Source organism: Erythrolamprus reginae, chromosome 4, assembly GCF_031021105.1.
Source record: "Erythrolamprus reginae isolate rEryReg1 chromosome 4, rEryReg1.hap1, whole genome shotgun sequence".
Classification (NCBI taxonomy): domain Eukaryota; kingdom Metazoa; phylum Chordata; class Lepidosauria; order Squamata; family Dipsadidae; genus Erythrolamprus; species Erythrolamprus reginae.
The window spans coordinates 64,970,204-64,994,709 of record NC_091953.1 but is presented as its reverse complement, the minus strand read 5'-3'; the positions used below and the strand labels follow the sequence as shown (position 1 = coordinate 64,994,709).

Sequence of the window (24,506 nt, the reverse complement as noted above, 5' to 3'; positions counted from 1 at the left end):
GGGTTTTCGCGAAGTAGCGATGCGGAAGTAAAAACACCATCTGCGCATATGCAGATGGTGTTTTTACTCCCACAGCGCTAGCGAGGAGCCGAAGATTGGGGGCGGCGCGGCTGTTTGCCGCCGGCATGGGGGGCTTCCTAGCAGCCCCCCAAACCCGGGTTGGGGGTCCGGGGGGCGCTGTCTCTCGGCGCTTTCGAGCTGAGTCCGGGAGCGAATTCGCTCCCGGACTCAGCTCGAAAGCGCCGAGAGACAGCGTGGACAGGCCCGTTCCTTGGCGCTGTCTCTCGGCGCTTTCGAGCTGAGTCCGGGAGCGAACTCGCTCCCGGACTCAGCTCGAAAGCGCCGAGAGACAGCGTGGACAGGCCCGTTCCTTGGCGCTGTCTCTCGGCGCTTTCGAGCGGAGTCCGGGAGCGAACTCGCTCCCGGACTCAGCTCGAAAGCGCCGAGAGACAGCGTGGACAGGCCCGTTCCTTGGCGCTGTCTCTCGGCGCTTTCGAGCTGAGTCCGGGAGCGAACTCGCTCCCGGACTCAGCTCGAAAGCGCCGAGAGACAGCGTGGACAGGCCCGTTCCTTGGCGCTGTCTCTCGGCGCTTTCGAGCTGAGTCCGGGAGCGAACTCGCTCCCGGACTCAGCTCGAAAGCGCCGAGAGACAGCGTGGACAGGCCCGTTCCTTGGCGCTGTCTCTCGGCGCTTTCGAGCTGAGTCCGGGAGCGAACTCGCTCCCGGACTCAGCTCGAAAGCGCCGAGAGACAGCGTGGACAGGCCCGTTCCTTGGCGCTGTCTCTCGGCGCTTTCGAGCTGAGTCCGGGAGCGAATTCGCTTCAGGACTCAGCTCGAAAGCGGCGAGAATGAACGGCGTGGGCGGGCGAAGGGCGGGCGGCAGCGAGGAGTTTGCGTGGGCGGTGGGGAAACTCCTCGCTGACGCCAGCAAGAGGGGGAAGACCCAGGAAAGCCACCCAGCAGCTGATCTCCCGGTTGCCATCTACGCATGCGTGCCCATAGAAAAAACGCACGCATGCGTAGATGGTATTTTGACTTCCGGGTTGAAAAATCGCGAAGTACCCTGTTCGCAATGGTTGGGGACGCAATAAACGGGGGATCACTGTACTTTGTTCTGTACAAAGTGGAATATGCTGACAACAAAATGAAATTGATTGTCAATCAGTGTTGCTTCCTAAGTGGGCAGTTTGATTTCACAGAAGTTTGATTTACTTGGAGTTATATTCTGTTGTTTAAGTGTTCCCTTTACTTTTTTGAGCAGTATACATTATACATATTTATTATATTCCAGAAGTATATTGAGGATAGCAAATTCATAACTTTTGGGGATGTGCAATTTTTTGCAGCCAATGACTGCTATTTTTTAGCTATTTTTTAAAAAAAACATAGTTGAGGTCTGCAAGGACCATGGACAATAATGTGATGCTGTACTGTGGAAAAGTTTTGCTTTTCCTCCCCTTTTTTCAGTTTGAACAAGTTTTGGGTCTAAAATTAGTATATATTTTGCATCTGAAACATGAAAAAATGAAATAGGAATATGAGCAGTTTGACACCAAATTTTAGCAGCATGATGACCAATGGGGCCAAAATCATGGGGCTCAGGAGCCCCACATCCACACCCACTCAACCTGCCTACTGTTTTTAAAGAAATCTTAAGGCAAAGAATACCATGAGGTATTACATCTGAATTCACATCTGTCCGCTCTTTCCCGGATGTTGTTTATTGTAGTGATTTGTAAGACGACTGGTTCGGGGGAGTGTTTTTAAACATAATGATTCTGAATCTTTCTTCCTGTGTATAATAAACTCCTGGGCATTATTTGATAGAAAGCAAAAGATGCCAAGAATAATTTTAGTTATTGTGATTATCAGCTCTGTCTAAAGACACTCTGAGTGTATCTACATGACATTGTACCTTAGGATAAGAGGGAACATCCCTTCGGGGTTTAAGCTTGTTGTTTTCATCCAGGAAACTGTATTTATAAGGGAAGTTGGTCCTAAGAAGAAAACAAAATCCAACACTCAGTATCTAAAAGAAAAGCCTTGTAAACAAGTGATACAAAAATAATTTCATTTAAACTCATCAGACACAATCAAAAGGTTGATTCTAAAGGATAACTCCTGCAAAATTAATTTCCCCCTTTTCACAGCACACAAACCAAATTGCTTTCCTGTGAATAATATAGTATACTAAGAGATTTGTAAAGAAATGTAGGTGTGTTTGCCAAACATGAAAGTGCATTTTAAGTCTTTAGAGGGGAAAAAAACCCAAAGTTAAGGTAAGTGTCAGGTGTAGGAACCTTTATTTATTTATTTGAAGAAAGCTTGAAAACATGCAGGTTACGTTCAACAGTACTTATTTTCTATTTAGGATTATTATACTAAAACATTTGTTTCCTTATGTGGGTCCCATTGAGTCTACGGAGAAGGGCGGCATACAAATGAATGAATGAATGAATGAATGAATGAATGAATAAATAAATAAATAAATAAATAAATAAATAAATTTTATACTATACAACATGTGCAAACATTATGAGTTGAAATCCAATTCACACTTTTCAAGATATGGAAATCTTTTCTCATATAATGTCTATACCAGCAATTTAACACTGAAGGAATTATACAAAGTAATGGCTGTTGATTAGAACTGTGTATCAGTTTCTTGCTTCATGAAAAAAGAACAACTGCGGTCTTACAGAACCTTTCCTGCTATAGGTAAACTATTCACACAAGAATAACAAAATAGCAACAGAAAATAAAAAGGTCCTTGAAGATAAAGTTGTGTACTATGTTCTTCCAAATTTCTCTTCCCTTCTCAAATGTGGATAAGAGCATTGCCCCATTGTAAAACAAAAGTAATATTCAAATTATTTTTTATGCAGGTACCATCTTGCTTTTTTCCACTGGCAAAATACCTCAAATTAATGTAACATATGTGTGCTGACCAATTGGCCCTCATCTTCACCCAAATCTTCAACAAATCACTAGAGATATGCCACGTTCCTTCTTGTTTCAAACACTCCACTATCATCCCAGTGCCAAAGAAGCCCTCCATCAAGGAACTGAATGGCTACAGACCAGTTGCTCTAACATCCGTAGTTATGAAAATCTTTGAAAGACTAGTGATGTCCCACTTGAAAACCAGACAGCCATTTACATCTCAATCATGTCCCAAACTGCAGTGAAGTTTGTTTTCAAGGATTCCAAATAGAAAGAGAAAGAGATAAGGAGGGAGGGATAGGTGAATGGGGTAGTGAGGCACAGGTTGAAAGGATCAATTCTGCCAATAAGTGCCTGCTCTTATCTACTTCCCACTGGTTTCCTATTTGCCATGGAATCTGCACTGTCAAGTAACATACATCTCCTTCTCTTTCGTCAAAAGAAAAAAAAAAGCGGGGGGGGGGGGGAAAGCACATTTATTCCCTGTTTTTGTACAGCACGCCCCAGTCCCGGTTGATTTCAGCAGTGCATTATCTCAATAAATTTTAATGGTTTAGTGGCTTTTCTGGGTCAAAGGGAATTGGGAGACAAGGGCATGGCAAGTAATTTGTTTAATTAGTAAAGATATACTGCCCATAAATCCAGGAAGGAAGACACTGGAAGTGAAATCTCCATGGGGGTGGAGGGGTCGGGATTCATTCAAATGCTTGACAAAGCAGATGGAAGTGGATTTAAGTAACTTATATAATACAACCAAATGATGTCTCCAGCTGTAGAAGTAGCAAGCTTCCTAAACTTGGAAGACCTGTAGGTCTGTTGTACACTTACTGATTATTTTGCTTTTCATCAGGGCACTGAGAAATGTTTGAACATGGGAAAAGAAGTTTATTGTATATTTATTGATTCTGAAAAATTATACAATAGTGAACAGTGAACATTATAGAATGTCTTGCATAAGCACTGGAGGCGGTTGATAATTTAATGAGAATCAAATGTCAATGCCTGTGACCATCTGTGTTCCTGCTCTTAATATTTTACTTGTTTAGTTGTTGATCTTAATTTTCATGCTTTTAATATTTTTAGATCTGTTTTATACTACTATAAGCCACCCAGAATCACTTGAGATAGTGAGGGGGCAGCATATATACATTCAATAAATAAACAAACAAACAAACAAGGAGTTGAAAAGAGTGTATAAGAATAAATAGAAAGATTAGCAAAGTCCAATATTATGTATGAAGTAATGAGGATGAAGTTTCAAAACAAATATATATGCTTGAAGACTGAATGGACTAAGAGGTAGGGGAAGAAGAAATGTTGGTATGATTGAGTTGATTAAATCTTTAAAAAGTTGTAAAAAGCTAAAAGCACAAAATGCAAATTATAATTGTGATGTAGTGATATGGGAGAAGCAAGGATGGTTTGCAAAGACCAAATGGGATGGAGACATATAGGGAATGCTAATATCATGTATTTTAGTTACTTTAGGCTTCCTTTCCTTTTTCCTGCTTCAAGCTCTTTTGCTTACTATTTTTTTACTCCTCTTTTGTATATTGCATAATATCAGTTACCCCAAATAGTAAATACCACTGCAGCAAAATACTAAGTCATGTTATTGTGGAAGCATGAAACTCTGTTGTTTTTGTTAGTACTATGTACAAAACAGTTGGGTTTGCAATATATAAACAAGCTAACAATGAATGTTTGTATTTATTGAAGTACTATAGCTTTAAGAGGTAGTGTTGCAAATAGCCATAAGAGGGAGCCAGAAACATGATACTCTCTCTCTGCTCTCTCTGTTCTTTCTGCTGATTCACTGTGACTGATGTAGTAAGCTCTATGTATTTGATGACAGTTTGATGTAAGTTGTAATGTATATTTGATATGAAAAAGACAGGTTTTTAATATTATTGTATTGAGAGTTATTGATTTATTTGAATGTGAAAGACTAGACTGTTTAAATTGACTGTGCTATTTCTAAAGTAAACACTATTTTATACACTTTAATGTATCTGTCTTGTATGACTGAATAATTACTCACATCTCTTGGATATCACATTTCCTCTGTGCATATCTTTGATAACTCAAGGATTCTGCACACTCCTTAACAGTTTTATTCAATAAGTATCCTTTTTCAGGACAATACACATATGCATATGCACACAAAAAGAATCTTTTTTATGAAATGAATTTGAACGATTCATAGCAATGATCTAAGTTTGTTCTGAATAACTAGGTTCAAATACTAATTCAAAAGCTATCTGTTTAAACTGAGATGGCTGTACATGCTGTATAACCGGGATCCCCAAGCCCCGGTCGGTGGACTAGCACCAGGCCATGACATGCCAGCAACCAAGCTATGTAAACAAGCAAAGCCCCATCTGCAGGATGCAAGCTGCATGCAAAACTACACCCTCTCTGGTCCATGGAAAAATCTTTCTCCACGAAACAGATCTTTAGTGCTCAAAATGTTGGGGGCCACTCAGTGAAGGGCTACCAAAATTTTTACTACCACACTGTGGTCATGGCTCATGCAGGACGCCCTGCATTTTCTTTCAACATCTTTCAGTACAAATTGGGTGCTCTGGGGTGGAGCTCCATTTTCGCTACCCCACTGCGTTCCCCCATGTCCGGGCAGTAGCCCACCCCTGGGCTATATAATACAGCTTTTGAAATTGCACTGAGAGTGCAATCTTTGCAGGAATGAACATGTGTGTGCAAGAGATAGGGAAAATATAGCTGATGCATTATAGTGGAAGGAAGAAAGGACAATGAACATAATTGTTTTCATAAAAGTCTTTTTTGCAAGCTGGAAGTTATGAATGCTGTCAAACTGGAGTTTCATGGGCAATGTAAAATCTGAAAAAGCATGCTATCATGTATTCCAGCATGGAAAAAGAAGGAGAGAACAAAGACAAGAGTATTGCAAGAGTTAACAAACAGTGGCTCTGTGAGTTTGAGTATTTTCTATTTTTCATGGCCTAAGAAATGCAATTAAAAGAACGAGCACAGAAAGAAACCTAGAAAGACTATTGTGAGGTAGTCAGCAGATTTTAAAACTGTGACCTGGCTGAGTGGTTTAACTTTTGTTAAAGATTTGTTCAACTTCATTCTTAGAGTACAGTAGTACCTCTAGATACGAGTTTAATTCGTTCCAGAAGGGAACTTGTATGTTGAACAACTCGTATCTGGAACAAATGGCTTTAGACTTTGTTTTTCCCCTCTGAGATAACCAGAAGCAAGGATTCTTGCGCCACCTAGTGGACGCTCGGCTCGTATCCCGAATTTGAGCTCGGGTCTGGAACAGAAATTTCTCTCCCCTCGTGGCTCGTAACTTGGAATACTCGCATGTGGAGCAGCTCATATCTAGAGGTACTACTGTATATGCATTTTCCAACAAGGCAAAGAAATATTTTGTGCAGAAGAACTCTACAAATGTTGTCTTTTGTGAACTGTAAAATTCTGTGCAGAGGAACACAAATATGAACACAGTTAAATGTAGTACAAACTCCCACATCTTGATATAATTTTCCACAATTGATAATAGCAAAATTTAATGTTTCCCTCATCTTTCCCCACCCCACACCCCAGGCCATGATAGATAAGTCAGTCTGCATTTGAGATGCAGTACAAAACATTTTCTTAACTAAGATTCAGAACAGTTTTCTATTCATCTCCTTCCATAACACTTTTAAATGTCTGTTTAGTTGCTTAGGTGCTTGTTGTATGAGGAATCGTGGCTATAGAACAGCCTGATGTTTTTAAATTCATAAAGTCTGTCACACCAAGCAATTGTTGTTGTTTTAATTCCAAACCTGGTAATTTATCATATTAGTTGACTGGCTTCTTTCGTAAAAAGGAAATAACTCATTTGGAGGGTTAAAATATAATATGCACATTCTCTCATAGTGCAAGAGGAGTTCTGTATATATATTGTGATGTTTTCTCAGATTACATTTTGTATCGGAGCAGGTCTACTTCTTGTTAGTGAGTCTGTTACCAAACTAGATGTTTTTCTTGGCAGAAGAATTTTTTGTTCTCTGCATGAAACCAAGGGCACAAGTCTTTATTACCGGATGGCTTAATGGAGGGAAACCAAGATGTTAATCTTTCCAAGAGTTATTTTTCCAGTTACTATTTAACTATTAAATAGCCATATGTTCTTAAACAAAACTAAGGAATCTTGTCTTTTTATCCATGCTGATTTGAAAAACACCACGAAGCTTCATAATTTGTGATTAATGACCATTGAAAATGAGAAAATATTTGGTTTATTAGATGTCAGTTCTGTGCACATTAACCCCTGGAAGCAAGCCCTACTCTTGATTTTAATCTCATGTTTCTCAGAGTGATGATTTAATGATGGGTAATTATATAATTTACTTAAATAATTTTTAAAAACACGTTGGATTTTATCCACTTTTATTGATTCATTAGATTTATATCCCACCATTTCCCAGAGCTCTAGGAAACATTTATTATTATTATTATTATTATTATTATTATTATTATTATTATTATTATTATTTTTTATTGGATTTGTATGCCGCCCCTCTCCGCAGACTCGGGGCGGCTAACAACAGCAGTAAAACAATACAACAAAATCCAATACTAAAAAAGCAGTTAAAAACCCATTATATAAAGACCAATCATACATACATACAAACATACCATACATAAAATTGTGAAGGCCTAGGGGGAAAGTGTATCTTAGTCCCCCCATGCCTGGCGGCAGAGGTGGGTTTTAAGCAGCTTACGAAAGGCAAGGTGGGTGGGGGCAATTCTAATCTCTGGGGGGAGTTGGTTCCAGAGAGTCGGGGCCGCCACAGAGAAGGCTTTTCCTCTGGGTCCCGCCAAGCGACATTGTTTGGTTGACAGGACCCGGAGAAGACTCACTCTGTGGGACCTAACTAGTCGCTGGGATTTTTGCGGCAGAAGGTGGTCCCTGAGATATTCTGGCCCGGTGTCATGAAGGGCTTTATAGGTCATAACCAACACTTTGAATTGTGACCCATTAATATAATACTGATTTATTTACTGTATTTATATTTCACCTTTTCTCTGAGAGCACAAGCAAGCCTTCTTCTCTGATTTTGATCCAAAAATAACCCTGTGAAATGGATTTGGCTATTAATGGCCAAGCCACCTTGGGGTTTCCAAGGTGAAATAGAGACTTGACCCTGGCTCTCCATGTCCAAGACTAAACTGACCATCACATTCTATCCTGGGTATCTCTAGATAGGTTTCTAAATAAATCTTCAGAATTATCCCAATGCAGAAGTGGCTATTCAAAAGTGGTTTTCTTCACAAGCAGCAAAACACAAAGCTTACCTGGTACTTCTTGCAGCCATTTCGTCCCTCATCTTTTTGATGTCACTCTTACACTTTTCAATTTCCACTATTTTCAGTCCTTCCACTGTCAACAAAGTAAAACAACAGGAGGGTTACCATGGAGAAGCTCGAAGGATCTCATTATGCAGTAATGAGTAGAATTTCAAAAGCCACCAACAGCAGGCTAGTGATTTAGCAGCCCCTCAACCCGAAACCTCTTCCTCTATGGGCAAGTACTGCTAATAGAATCAATCATTCAAACAACGCAACATTAAGAGTAACATTAGCAGTAGCAGAAAAGCAGCTACATAACTATTGTAAGCCTCGGCAGCAACATCCAGCCATCCTTCAGCTTTCCTGGACTATTTCTTAGAATAGGAATAAATGAAAGCAACAAGCTGTGGCATTACTACAATATACTATATTCATACAAAGATTATATAATGACAATATTTTGTTGGGTTTCCATTTAGCTCCTACTAAATGAAAAAATGGTTCCATGATAGTTCTTTATATAGAAACACCAGCTATGACACTAAGCCCTGGGCCGACTTTTCTCAGCCTAACAAGCATATTAGGAGGATAGATAGAAAGTAATTACAACTTGTTATTTTAAGCAGTGGAGAGGAGGAGGAGGAGGAGGAGGAGGAGGAGGAGGAGGAGGAGGAGGAGGAATGGATTATGTCCTTCAACAAGTGAGGAGAGACATGAAATGATTGCATGGAAGACTTCAGGTCAAAAAGCAGCAGTAGTAAATAGCATCTGCTGCTCATAATACCACTTAGAGTGAGAAAGAATGTGAATCAAGATATTCTTGGTATATTCTTGGTACAGAGGCAGTTTTCCTCTAATGATTCTCCCCATACATACTTTCTGGAACTACCTTTACACTGGCATTATAATGTTTATCAACTGCTCAGAAATAAATTCTCAGCCTGACTGGGACATTCATCACACCAGCATTGCACGTTTCCTGCTGGACAGCAGTGACAACAAACCTCTGCAAACAACTGGAACAATCTTTATTTCAAATACAGTACTTCAGAGTCTACAGAGAAGCATAGCCTCTTGCCACTTACCAATGGCCATTCATGTGTTTCATAGACATATATAAACTAGAGACTTCAGATTCTCACTTGGGGATAAAGAGGATGTGAACGTACATTGAACTAAGACTCCCCAGCAGTAATTCAAACACATTTGTATTTCCATGTCACTACATGGAAATACTAGTGGCTCCAAATTTCATTTGTGCAAAAACTTATATTGAAAACTCATAAAGAAAAACAGTTAATTGAAATAATTGAAGCTATTTAAGACAAAAAGTTTCAGTCCTTTAGGTTCACTATAGATTTGTCTGTTTCAATAATAATTTTAATGAAATGTTCACACATTCCTGAATTGCATATGAGAACAAAGAATTTTAGATTTGAAAGGTTGCTTTCCCTTCTTCCCTTTCTCCAATACTATATTTTACCCTGCCCCCCCCAAAAAAGGCACTAGGTAGAGAAAACCTCAAGCTTGGTTTTGAAAAACAGCTGCATATCATGCACTCTCATGACTGCCCACCTTTCAAATCTCACAATATCGATTCTCTATCCAATTCTCAGTCCAAACAGGTCTGAAGGCCAATAAATGTTTCAGAGAAAGCATCAATGAATGTGGCTGCCCAAGATGATATTGTATCACCGAGTCTACGGAGAGGGGTGGCATACAAATCAAATCAAATCAAATCAAATAACAAATAACAAATAACAAATAAAAACAAATAAAAAAAATAAAAAAATAAAAAAATAAAAAATAAAAAAAATAAAAAAAATAAAAAATAAAAAAAATAAAATAAAAACAAATAAAAACAAATAAAACAAAACAAAACAAAACAAAAAAATTAAATTAAATTAAATTAAATTAAATTAAATTAAATTAAATTAAATTAAATTAAATTAAATTAAATTAAATTAAATTAAATTAAATTAAATTAAATTAAATTAAATTAAATTAAATTAAATTAAATTAAATTAAATTAAATTAAATTAAATTAAATTAAATTAAATTAAATTAAATTAAATTAAATTAAATTAAATTAAATTAAATTAAATTAAATTAAATTAAATTAAATTAATCACATTCCTTCAGATGGTTGTCTAACCCAAATTAGCCTCCCAGATAGAAAAATAACAACTAATACACCTTAAAAACAAAAGCTCGTTTTGAACAACCATGATATGACATCGGAGATTTTTATGGAGCTCAGTCTGTAGGGAAATTGTGTATTTATGGTGCACCTGCAGTTAAAGACATTGCACATATCATCATTGATTGGAAACTGTATTCTGCAGAAAGGACTGGTTATTTAGAGTATTTAAAAATAACAAAAATATTGAGGCACCCAGAAGCAACTATGCTACTTTCTGAATGGAATGAATCTACATATCACTAATAAGATCACAGTCTTTATATCAAAGACCATTTTGAAGAGGACAGATGATTTAGATCCAATTGGGGTTAATTATAGTATGACAATTTTTCAGGAATATGTATTACTATTTTAAAATTTTATACTTACTGGTATAATTGTATTGGTTTTATATTTTTAATATGGTCAGATGATTAAACCAATAAAGTTTCTACTCTGTTCTTCTAGTAGAAATAAATAACTCACCTTCCACTCTCTTCTCCAGCATTGCCAGTTGATTAAATATTTCAGTTTTCAATTCATCAATTTTAAATACCCTGGAGAGAAAATAACAACAGTCCCAAACTTTAGTAAAAAGATATGCATATTGAGGGAAAAATAAATATGCACTGAAAGAAACTTCAAAAATGACTAATTGTGTCCAATTACTATCTATTTCCTAGCTAAGGATCAGCTTTTGATATGAGGAACTTACATATGAGTTATGAATCCTCTCCTGTCCATAAAGGTTCCCCATTTAATTCAGATTAGAAGGAAAGATAAGGCTCCTTGTATGAGTGACATGTAAAACGATTCTTCTCTGAAATAAATGGAGGAATCAATTTTCCTTTTTAGGCATGCTTTGTTTACTAGATATAAATTGAAATATACAGAATTACACTGCTTTACACTTCTAGACTAGGTGACTGCTCATCCATGCTTATTCAAATATAATAAACTGGCCATGATTTTGGCTAATTAAAATTTTAAAAAGTTAAATGTACATTTTTTTCTAAAGCTTCATCTATAATGAAGACAATGTTATTTTCTTTTTCAAGACAAAGACAGTATAAACAGATAGTCTTCAATTTACAACCACAGTTGAGCCCAAAATTTATGCTGTTAAGTGAGAAATTTGTTAAGTGAGTTTTGCCCCATTTTACGACTTCTTGCCACATTTATTAAGTGAATCAGTGCAGTTCTTAAATTAGTAACACAATTGTTAAGTGAATCTGGCTTCCCCATTGATTTTTGCTTGCCAGAAGGTCACAGAAAGGGGTCACATGATTCTGGGATGCTGCAACCCTCATAAATGTGAATTGATCGTCAGGCATCCAAAGGTAAATCATGTGACCATGGGGATTCTGCAACAGTCATAAGTGTGAAAAATGGTCATAAGTCACTTTTTCAGCACCGCTGTAATTTTGAACAGTCACTAAACTGTTGTAAGTCAAGGACTACCTGTACAATGCAACAGGCAAATGTTTCCTTAGCAAATCCCTGTGCATATTTTTGTAAGCTTCAATGTTAATTCATTCTGATCCATTTTCTCACTTCAGCCTAAAATGTCTGCGAATTGCAAGGGAAGATAGAATGATATACAATATCCTCCCTTCTTCCTTTCCAGTTATATACCGTATATACAATATACATTTCTATCCCTAAACCAGCAAAGCATTTTGAAAAATCAATCTTATGGTACTTTTCAATCTTGCTAGCTTTCAAATAACAAGTAGGCCAATGTAAAATTTTCCATTCAGTCAGTGCCCTATTTTCCAAGCTATGATAGCTCCTAGAGCAGTGATGGTGAACCTTTTTTCCCTTAGGTCCCTGAAAGAGCATGTGTGCCCACTGTCGTGCATGTGCGAGTGCCACACCCATAATTCAGTGCCCCCCGGAGGCCCTCTTGAGGCTAGAAATAGCCTGTTTCCCAACTTGTGGTGGGCCAAGTAGGCCCTTGTTTCACCCCCTCCAGGCTCCAAAGACATTCCTGGAGCCGGGGGAGGGTAAAAATGCCCTCCCCCATCCCTCCGAGGCTCTCTGGAAACCAAAAACACCCTCCCAGAGCCTCTGTGCGAGCCAAAAATCAGCTGGCCAGCACAAACATGCATGTTGGAGCTGAGCTAGGGCAATGTCAAACTCAAACTCAACCCAGACAAGACGGAGTGGCTGTGGGTCCTGCCTCCCAAGGACAATTCCATCTGTCCGTCCATTACCCTGGGGGGAGAATCATTGACCCCCTCAGAGAGGGTTCGCAACTTGGGCGTCCTCCTCGATCCACAGCTCACATTAGAGAAACACCTTTCAGTTGTGGCGAGGGGGGCGTTCGCCCAGGTTCGCCTGGTGCACCAATTGCGACCCTATTTGGACCGGGAGTCACTACTCACAGTCACTCATGCCTTCATCACCTCGAGGCTCGACTACTATAATGCTCTCTACATGGGGCTACCTTTGAAAAGTGTTCGGAAACTTCAGATCGTGCAGAATGCAGCTGTGAGAGCAATCATGGGCTTTCCCAAATATGCCCATGTTACTCCAACACTCCGCAGTCTGCATTGGTTGCCGATCAGTTTCCGGTCACAATTCAATGTGTTGGTTATGACCTATAAAGGCCTTCATGGCACCGGACCAGATTACCTCAGGGACCGCCTTCTTCCACACGAATCCCAGTGACCAGTTAGGTCCCACAGAGTGGATCTTCTCCGGGTCCCTTCAACCAAACAATGTCGCTTGGCGGGACCCAGAGGAAGAGCCTTCTCTGTGGCGGCCCCGACCCTCTGGAACTAACTCCCCCCAGAGATTAGAATTGCCCCCACCCTCCTTGCCTTTCGTAAGCTGCTTAAAACCCACCTCTGCCACCAGGCATGGGGGAACTAAGATACACCTTCCCCCTAGGCGTTTACAATTTTATGCATGGTATGTTTGTATGTATGACTGGTTTTTATATAATGGGTTTTTAACTGTTTTTTAGTATTGGATTTTGTTGTACTGTTTTACTGCTGTTGTTAGCCGCCCCGAGTTTGCGGAGAGGGGCGGCATACAAATCCAATAAATAATAAAAATAATAATAATAATAATAATAATAATAATAATAATAATAATAATGGCTTGCATGCCAGCCAGCCCTCTGTGGCACCTGTGCCATAGGTTTGCCATCACTGTCCTAGAGTAGGAAAACCCCTCTCACTTCTGTTCCACCTAGAAAAGTGAAATATCACTCTGCTAGGCCTCTCCTCCGTGTTTCCAATTCATATTGATGGCATTTCTATATCAATTTATATTCTACTTGTTATAGACAAACTCAAGGTGGCATAGATCATAGATCCTTCCATTTTCCCTACAAGAACCCTGTGGCATTGGTTGGGCCAGAGCCATCCAGTAAGCTTATGTGGCTGTGGATGGATGAGAGACTGGACCTCCCTGTTTCTCAATCTGCACCTTTACCACTACAGCACACTAGCTACATACATGGTAGGATACAGTGTCTAATTTTACAGTTAAGTGGGATTTTCCCGAAACCACATGTTGGATTGTGAGTGAAATGGAGCAAGTATCCAGGAACACTCTTTATACAAGTAGAGAAAATAAAACATTCAATTTTTGCAGGAATTTAGAAACTGGCTAGAAGATCAGGTTTGCTAATTTGGTTGCCTGTGAAATTGACTAGAGAAGCATCAAGCTCGAGTGAGGACAAGCAAGGGGAGGTCAAAGTTCCTGCAATTCTGGAAATGGCCCTGCCTCCTAGTCCCACGGAGCTCTAAGGATGCAAACTGTAAATCAGCCTCAGGGCCAAGGCAGATATAGAACCAAAGTACTCTATGGGAGCTCCATAATTTTAAAATTATTGTATAGTAAAAAGGGTTACTGTACCTTGAAAGTTGCTCAACCACCCGCTCCAGCAAATTCTGAAACAATTGTTCTGTCTCTATTAAAAATAAAATATAAAATGTCAAATTGATATCATGAAAAAAGAAACCAGTTATATCCCACAATAGAGTCTGACAAATAATGCCTTTTGAAAAGATTACACGCTTCCTCTAATTGTGATTGATCTCATTTGATACAACGATGAAACCGCATACAGATGGGAGGTTGAACAACTAGCCTTGTGGTGCGACCAGGACAATCTGGAACTGAACACATTCAAAACCATAGAAATGGTGGTAGACTTTAGGAGAAACCTGCCCATACTTCTCCCTCTTACAATAGTAGACAACACAGTATCAACAGTAGAGACTTTCAAATTTCTAGGTTCTATCATATCTCAAGACCTTAAATGGTCACCTAACATCAAAAATGTCATTAATAAATCACAAGAATGTTCTTTCTGCATCAACTCAAGAAGTTCAAATTGCCCAAGGAGTTGTTGATACAGTTCTACAGAATAATGATTGATTCTGTCATCTGCATCTCTATAACTGTGTGGTTTGGTGCTGCAACCCAACAAGACAGACACAGACTTCAGAAGATAATAAATCCGATAAACAAACAAACAAACAAACAAACAAACAAACAAACAATCAGAACTGCAGGAAAAACAATTAGTGCCAACCTACCTTCCATTGAGGACCTGTACATTGCACGAGTCAAAAAGAGAGCCATGAAAATATTTACTGATCCCTCGCATCCTGGACATAAATTGTTTCAACTCCTACCCTCAAAATGACACTATAGAGCACTGCACACTAAGATAACTAGACAAAAGAACAGTTTATTCATGAACGCCATCCTTCTGCTACACAAACAATTCCCTCACCACTGTCAAATTGTTCACTAAGGCTGATATTACTATTCATCTTCTCATTGTTCCTATCACCCATCTCCTCCCACTTATGACTGTATGACTGTAACTTGTTGCTTGTATCCTTATGATTTATATTGTTTCCCGATGGCTTATTTGTACTCTATAACAATCATTAAGTGTTGTACTTCATGATTCTTGACAAATGTGTCTTTTCTTTTATGTACACTGAGAGCATATGCACCAAAGACAAATTTCTTGTGTGTCCAATCACACTTGGCCAATAAAGAATTATATTATATTCTATTTCTTTTGTCCTGAGTACTATAACAATGGATTATGTACTGGCCTGTTCATACTAGGAACTGACTAGGCTGCAAGAAGCTATTGAATAGAGTGCAAGTCCTTTGTGTTGTGGGACAAACAATTTTAGTTTCAGATTCTCCTTCTCCTCCATAGTGACAAAGGAATTTTGCATGGGAACTTCTATTCCATGGAATCTGAAGTTCTCTTGATGCTTAATGTCTATGGAGATTCTCACTCATCCAGGTCATGGTTGTCCCAAAGGAATTTTTCAAGAGGCAACTGGCCATCCAAGAAGCTTCTTCAACTCTGATCTGAAGGGCTAGTTGCCTCTTGAAAAAACACCTTTGGGATGGTAGTGATGCTTAAGTAGGCACCCTCTTGAAAAACATTACACTCATTTTGTTTCAGCCTTTCTAGAATCCACTGCAAAAGAAACAGAAGGAAATACAAAACCAAGAGTTAGCATTTTCCTCACTGCTCTCCTGGTGATAAAAATATTATCCCCACATATGTTTACTCACAGACCTTCAAAATAGCTAGTAGCATGGAAAGGCCTCTCGAAGTGGGGGGATGGGACTTTTTGCCTCTGCCGGTTGGATGAAGCTCTTTCTTCTGCAGCAGCTGATCGGCCGCTGCCTTCTCTCCCTCACCCAAAGGGCTGGGGCCAAGAGCTAGGGGCCTTTGGGCGAGGGAGAGAAGGCAGCGGCCGATCAGCTGCTGCGGAGGAAAGAGCTTCATCCAACTGGCGGAGGCTAAATGTCCCCGAAGCGGTGACATCTCTGTGTAGGATACCTGCATAAGGAGTCTTATTTGACACCTAATTTTTGATACTATTTTATTATCAAATGCCTTAATTATATTCCTACATCTGAGACATAGTAATTACATAATAGGGCCATATTAATTTATGGTACCTTTCAGACAGCTTTTATTTCTTTCCCTTCAATGTTGCCTGAAGCAGATTGCGTCACCCTTATGGCATTGCACTGCTAATTCTGTTAATTCTCAATTTTTCCAACAGAATCACATTCATGTGTACATTCCTTATTATGGAGATATTTTGCTATTACCTTCTGGGATGTATCTCCAACTCCTAGTTTAGCTACAATTCTGAGATTTTTCTAGTGGTTTTCTCATCATGCCTGACCGTGCTTACTTTTTCAAGATCAACCAAGATCCCTTACAGGTAGTGCTTAAGTTATGACCACCATTGAGCCCAAAATGTTTGTTATTAAGTGAGACATTGGCTAAGTATGTTTTGTCCCATTTTATGACCTTTCTTGCCATACTTAATACACAGATGTTCTTAAGTTAGTAATAGTGAATCTGGCTTCCTCGTTGACTTTGCTTGTCAGAAGGTTGCAAAAGAACCATGGGACACTGCAACAGTCATAAATATGAGTCAGTTGCCAAGCATCTGAATTTTGACAATGTGACCATGAGGATGCGCCACAAGTCATAAGTGGTGATGGGTGAACTGAACCCACACAATTCAGGTCCATACCGAATTTTGCGGTGTTCGGTATGCCGAACACGAACCCAAAATTTTTCAAACTTCGGGCAAAGTTCAGGGTCGTGTTCGGCGTTCGGAGCTTTGACGTCACTGGCAGGTTGCTAAGGACGCCAAGGTGATCACTTCCTGGATTCCATGGAATCCAGGAAGTGATCACCTTGGCATCCTTAGCAACCTGCCGGTGATGTCAAAGCTCCGCCCCCGGAATCTCTTCGTGGGAGGGATTCCCTGTTCGGGTTCGAGTTCGGGTTTGGTTTGGGTTCGGCCAAATTTTGCGTAAAGTTCATCTGAACTTGCCGAACCCGAACACCATTGGGTTCGCCCATCACTAGTCATAAGTGTGAAAAACATAAGCCACTTTTTCCGGTGCTGTTATAACTGAACTGTTATGCCGCCCTTCTCCGTAGACTTGTAAGTCGTGTGCTGCTGTAAATGAACTGTTTTAAGTTGAGGACTGCCTATATAGTACTTTGAGTAAAAATGTAGAATTGACATTGTAACAATAGTCTTGAAGCTATTTAGCATTACAAAGCAGGTGGGAGCACACACACGCACACGCGCACCCACACATACATGCTCCCACCTGCTATGTAAGGCTAAATAGGTTCAAGACTATTGTTACAATGTCAATTCTACATTTTTGCTCAAAGTACTGTATTCCGAACCTCTTCTGTTGCTTATTTCTTCCCCTGCCATGGAAACTCTCTTGAGACTATCAGACTATTTTCAAAGGTGAGCCGAGGTGGCGCAGTTGGTAGAGTGCAGTACTGCAGGCCACTAAAGCTGACTGCTAAATCTGCACGTCAGCGGTTCAAATCTCATCACCGGCTCAAGGTTGACTCAGCCTTCCATCCTTCCAAGATGGGTAAAATGGGGACCTGGATTGTGGGGGCAATATGTTGGCTCTGTTAAAAAGTGCTATTGCTAACATGTTGTAAGCTGCCCTGAGTCTAAGGAGAAGGGCGGCATTAAAAAATTGAAATAAATAAGTAAGTAAGTAAGTAAGTAAGTAAGTAAGTAAGTAAGTAAGTAAGTAAGTAAGTAAGTAAATAAATACAACAAGTTTTCATAATTTTCTCTGCTGTAAGCCTGCATTTTATTCCACTTGGATTTGGACATTTTAAAGAAATAATATTATTCATATAATCTGCTATTTCATGGCTGCTATTAATTAGTGAAATGACAGATCAGATTTTTACTAGTCATTTAACTGTTTTTTCATAGAAACTTGGAACAAGTTATTACATCCTTATATACTGCCTGAATTCAATGGAGCAAAAACCCCTCAAGCAATCATAACTACCTTGTAAATTATAGCTAATAATAATTCTCCTATGTGTTCCTCCAGAAATTGTGGGTGCTCCACCACTGGAGGCTTTTAAGAAGAGACTGGGCAGCTGCTTGTCTGAAATAGTATAGGTCTGCTATAGAAGACCTCCAAAGTCCCTTCTGTTATTCTGTTATTAATGATTTTGGATGGTTATACAATGACATTCTGATAATTCTGGAGAAAAAAATCTGTTACAATATGCCAGGATACTGACGTTTTCCAGTTTGCCCAATATAATTATGCCCACACTGGCAATTTATTGTATACATTTCCTGTGCTTGATTTTAAGTTTGGAAAATTTAATTGTATTGGATGTCTTGTCCACCACTCCAAATCTGACACTGATAATTGCCCCACTGCCAGAATTTAACCCATTATTTGATGGGTGTTTGACTCTGTTCTTGTTACAAAGAATCAGCCAATAAAGTTAATTTCCTAGGCAGGGTTTACTGCATGATAAATGAGTCTGCCCTGTCTGTTTATGTGATAGAATTTGCAAGGAACACAATCAAACCCAATGCAACCATAACTGTTCAGATTTTTGAAGTTATTGCCACAATATTCAAATATACAGTTTTTGCTGGTTGTGTTAAAAGTTTCCAATACAGCTATTTTGGGATAATTATTTTTAAAAGCTATATGACTAAAAGAGTCTGATACGGCATTTTAACATATATAAATCCTTTAAAAGAGGCGTATATATATTGAGATAGAATTAGAGTATTCATTGCAATCTGCCAAAAAGACAATCTGGCCCTATTTATCTACCCAGCTTTAGTTGGAACTACATAAAATCCAGGTTTATTCCTGAAGTGGAGAAAAGCAGTAAACTAGATTTCTGCTATACTATGATATACAAAATTCCAAATTATTTCTGAACCCCTGCAATAATACAAACTGGTCTTTATTTAATTGTTGCAAGTTGAAGTGATATTTCAGAATATTTTGTACATTCTCTCACTCATCAGGGTTTGAGAAATCAAGAAAAGTCACAGACAAAAGGTCTCTCAAGTAGCTTGCCAGATGATTTGGGAAACTAACAGAAATTGCTGAAGTCAGTTATTTAGTAATAAAAACAAATCTGTGTTTTCTACATATTGTTCACAGATGAATACACACTCCCTCAAGTTAAACTCACTTCCTGGTGATTTAATAGACATATCTACGATTTACCACTGCCATTTTAAACAATCTTCTCTCCAGTTTTCTAATCTAGCCTACAGCTCTGAAATTCCAATTGTTTGTGTCTTTTGAATGAAAATTTGGCCTGTGCTATAAAACAATTCAATCGGTAATGTTAACAATCAGAGTGCATGAATTTAATGTAAAGACAGTTACGGTTTTAAATAACTGTAATATTTAGATTTATTATCATGAAGCAAAAATATAATTATGCAGAAATTGTTGAAATTAATAAATAACTAAATGCTTCCATGAAGAGTTAAGCTGATTGAAAACACATTCAAGATTATGTTCTTTAAAGCATGTGTTTCATTCAAACTCATTTTCTGATACATACTATATATATATTATATATTATTATCTTTCTATTTTTGAAAAGATTCCTTTGTGATGATGGATATGAATAATCATAGAAAGTTTTAAGTTAAAGCAAAACTTCAAAATAGATTCATCCTGTGCAAGAGATTTGTTATTTACTGTATTTCAATAAAGCAAAGAAAATTATAAGCAGCACAATCAGCCCAAACAAACAGCATTCATCTATTCAAAAAGAAAGCAGTTCTCTATTTTTTTTAGAAATCCAAGAACTATATATCAGAAAATGAGTTTGAAAGCACAAGAAGTGCTTTCAATTAAAAGTAGCGTAAGAGATTTCTTTCTGCTTACCGTCTACCAGATGATATAAAAGGCCAAACCAAGAATAAATTGTGTATCCCACATTCACTGCCTCTCAGTATTTGGCAATGGCTGATACTTACATCATGACAAAGTCCTATAAAAACAATCCAGTTTAAAAAAAAAGGGAGGGGGGAATCCCTGCCCTAGATATTGTACTTTCTGTCCCTCTCATTTTCTAAATTTACGTGCAAAGCTTAAAGTTATTTACCCACAAGCTACATGCATTGAATTAAATGAGACTTACTCCTAGGTAAATATATGAAGCCTTAGTCCTAGGACATTCTAATCCAGGGAACAGTCAACTGCAGACTGATGTTTATAGATATAATAAAACACCGAGGACGTATGTTTTTATAACCCAACAGCATAGTAAAGATATACAGCTAGCAGTTCCTCTTGCCTTAAAGAGACAAAGGTCTCTTTTCCTGATTCCACATTAACTATTTATGCAATTCCAGGTTCCTATATCAGTAACTATGAAACGGGAAAAATTTCAGCTACTGAAGTTTTCAAGGTGTTCTACAAACTTGGCCACAACTGCTTGAAGATTTCTAGGTATTGCTAAGTTTTTCTCTTCTTTTTCCCATGTGGAGTTCCCATGTAACCTTCGGGAAGAGTTCAATGAGTGAAGATTTCCTCATCACTGCCTGCTATGATATGATCATTGTGTTTCTCCTATTAAACTTACAAAACTCTTGCCATAAAACGTTGGCAACTTCAATAAAGGAGGGTATCATTTTTTCCCAACTCAAAGCTGTAAAATGTGCTGTGATTTATCAAAAGACCCAGAATAGGAGACATATGATTAGAATACAGAATATCAAAATTCAGGTCAACATGCTTGTATTTTTCCTACTGCACCTTCATGTCATTTTTCGTGCTGTAAAAGATACCATAAGTAGGGGAGGGGTGGGGGTGGGGTGGAGAAAAGCTTCTATTTTTCGACTGTACTTCTAGCCAATAGCCAAAAAACTGTAAACTATACAGTTTATTTGGTGCTTTGATTTAGTCTGCTTTTTCATCTGCAAGAATGCCAGAACTTTAATTGCTACAGTGATTCCATCCATTTGATATATGTTTAGTTGCTGCTCTCTATTGGGGTTAGTTTAAAATTTTTAAAAGGGAAGGGGAATCCATCTTTTCTTGCTCACTACTTTTTTGAGAAGCAAAGATCAAGTCATCTAGTGGTGATCAGATTTTTGCAGCTCAAATATAGGTAGCCTAAGGTATTAATGTCTCTTCATATAAGCACACCAGTCCATGTAGGTGAGTTAGCAGTCTGTTTTTGGTTGTTCTGGAGTGGTGAGAAGTCCCTGTCTCTGGAGACCTCAATACGGCGTCTCTCCATGATGTTTCAGATCTGTTTCAACCGCAGATGCACCGGGAGCTGATCAGCTGGGGCATGGAAAATGGCAGCCGCCTCCGAAGCCGTAGATTTAATTAAGAACTAGGTTGCATCATTGAGAGACTGAGCTGAGAGATCGAGCTGAGTTGAGTGGGTGAGAATTGCAGACCACTGGCACTGGAGGCGATTAAGACGATCGAGGCAGCCCTGGCTTACCAGACAGACCTGGGACACTGGGACGCTGAATGGTGGGAGCGCTCGGCATCAGAGGGTCTGTCGGGTGGAGGGCCTGCATGGAGAAGCTAGCCTGGCCATTGTTGAGGAGGAGGAGGCCTATGAGAAGGAGGAGGAGGTCGAGGAGAACACCGAGAATACCAACGGGCTGTGCGGAGGCTGTCCGGAGCCGCTGAGACTGTGGAGAGCCGGAAATGTTGCCCAGCAAGAATGGTGGACAATTGGAGGGTGACCAGGGCAATCAATAAGTGTCGTGGAGATGGAGGACTCAGAGACAGCAGTCATGATATACAGAAAGCAACTGGGAGAACTGGCCGGTGGCAGCGGCCGGCGCCAAAGAGCCTGGGGGACAGAACAATTAATACCGAAAGTCCAGGGACTTGGACATTCTCCCACGGGACAATTCTAGAATTCAGTCGATTTAGAACCTGGTGCCATCTTACTGCTGACTTGGTTAATGAATTACTGAATTGATTATTCCCTATATTTTTAACATTCTTAATAATTAATACTTATAGTTTTTTTAGTATTAGTTTATGGTAATTATAGTATTAATTGTTGATGGGTTTTTAGCTTATTAATGTTTTATTGCTGTTTTTAGCTAAATTATTGGAGTTTTTTAAATGATGGATAATTGGGATGGGTGGGATGGTATGTATGAGATGAATGGGAACAATGGCCAGGCTAGCTGCTGGGGAGAGGCAGATATGGCGAGAGCCATGGGCAAGCCATTCTGGAAGAAGGAGAGATCATTGCTTGAAAGCAAATCCTTGTTCTGGCCCCATGAGCTCAGCCCGGGGTACTGGTGATGAGTGTAATAGCTTAGGTGATGGGCTCAAGCTACTCAATGCCAGGTTGGTTGTAAATAAAGCTCCCCTCATCCAGGATTTTTGACCGACATGGTATGTGTGACTGAAACCTGGCTGGGCCCAGAAGGAGGAGTTCCTCTCTCTGAAATATGCCCAGCTGGGTTTCAGATATGGCATCAGCAGTGACCCCAGGGAAGGGGGGGAGGAGTGGCTATTACAGCCAAGGAGACGTTTTGCCTATGTAGACTCGTTACTCCTTAGATTGCGGGTTGTGAGTCCCTCTTGGTGAAGCTGGACCTAGGGGTTCAGGTGGGCTTGTTGCTCACGTACCTGCCTCCCAGCTGTGTGTCAACAGCCCTGCCTGTGCTGCTTAAGAAGGTAGCCGGGTTGGTGGTAGAATTCCCCGGACTTATTGTCTTGAGGGACTTTAATCTACCGTCACATGGTGAATCCTCTGGGTTAGCCCAGGAGTTCATGACCAGCATGACAGCCATGGACCTGACTCAAGTCGTCCAACTAATGAGGAGGGGCACATACCCGACATAATATTTCTCTCGGAGCAACTGAGTGATGGTCTGAGACTAAGGGGCTTAGATGTCGTGCCTTTGTCATGGTCAGACCATTTTCTACTATGGTTTGTCTTCAAGGCTCCAATCCTCCCCGCAGGGAGGCAGAACCGACTAGGTGGTTCCACCCCAGACGCCTGATGGACCCAGAGGGCTTTCAGAGGGCACTTGGGGTTTTACCAGATTCACTCGTACACAGTTCAGCAGAGTCTCTTGCCGTGGCCTGGAACAGGGCTGAGACGGAGGCTCTTGACCAGATTGCGCAGTTGTGATCTCTCTGTGGCACTAGACCCCGGAGGGCTCCTTGGTTTACCGAGGGACTCTGGCTGTTGAAACGCCAGAAGAGACGTCTAGAGAAGTACTGAAGGAAGAGTAAATCTGAGTCTGATTGAACACTTGTAAGAGCTCACATTAAGACTTACAAAGTGGCACTAAAGGCGGCAAGATGCACATATCATGCTATCTTGATTGCATCAGCGGAATTATTATTATTATTATTATTATTATTATTATTATTATTATTATTATTATTATTAATTAGATTTGTATGCCACCCCTCTCCGCAGACTCGGGAATCCCACCCGGCCGCTCTGTTCAGGATAACCTGCTCCCTTCTTAACCAGAGGAGAGTTGGGGAGCCCTTTCAGGGTATTATAGAGGATTTTAATGCGTTTTTTGCTGATAAAATTGATCGGATTTGGATGGAGCACGACTCCAATTGGATTGCATTGTCAGCTGACAATGAGTCAGTTGGGGTGACTGGGGCCCCTTCTTTGTCCACCTGTCTGGGAGGAGTTTGATCTGGTGACACCTGATGAAGTGGAAAAGGCCATTGGAGCTGTGAGTTCCACCACCTGTCCCTCATGACTGGTTTCGGCCAGCAGGGAGGTGACAAGGAGCTGAGTCCAGGAGATTGTCAATGCTTCTTTGAGGAGGGGGTCCTTCCCAGCTCCCTACAAGGAGGCACTTGTGCATCCCCTCCTCAAGAAGCCTTCCCTGGACCTAGCCCTAATTAATAACTACCGTCCAGTCTCCAACCTTCCCTTTATGGGGAAGGTTGTCGAGAAGGTGGTGTCACTCCAGCTTCAATGGTTCTTGAAAGAAGCCGTTATCTAGGCCCTCAACAGTCAGGATTCAGGCTCGGCTACAGCATGGAAACTGCTTTGGTCGCACTGATGGATGATCTCTGGCAGGCCCGGGACAGGGGTTTATCCTCTGTCCTGGTGCTTCTTGACCTCTCAGAGGCTTTTGATACCATCGACCATGGTATCCCTCTGCAACAGCTGAAGGGGTTGGGAGTGGGGGGCACTGTTCTACGGTGGTTTGCAACTTGGACATCCTCCTCAACCCAC

At 39.9% G+C, this 24,506-nt stretch overlaps 1 protein-coding gene across 9 annotated transcripts in view; it reads right to left on the bottom strand.

Annotated features, from left to right (window-relative positions):
* PDE9A (phosphodiesterase 9A) overlaps positions 1-24,506 on the bottom strand; it is an 80,924-nt gene that overhangs the window by 33,300 nt on the left and 23,118 nt on the right. For 3 of the 9 annotated variants that reach the window (XM_070750481.1, XM_070750482.1, XM_070750486.1), the window contains 4 exons: positions 14,321-14,375; positions 10,937-11,007; positions 8,275-8,359; positions 1,916-1,997 (listed from right to left, as the gene is read on the bottom strand). In XM_070750481.1, the coding sequence (XP_070606582.1) occupies positions 1,916-1,997; positions 8,275-8,359; positions 10,937-11,007; positions 14,321-14,375 (293 nt within the window). Of the gene's footprint in view, positions 1-1,915; positions 1,998-8,274; positions 8,360-9,843; positions 9,934-10,936; positions 11,008-11,165; positions 11,271-14,320; positions 14,376-20,188; positions 20,263-20,444; positions 20,604-24,506 lie in introns of those variants that run through there. The other 6 variants (XM_070750485.1, XM_070750484.1, XM_070750488.1 and 3 more) reach the window with 6 other exon arrangements.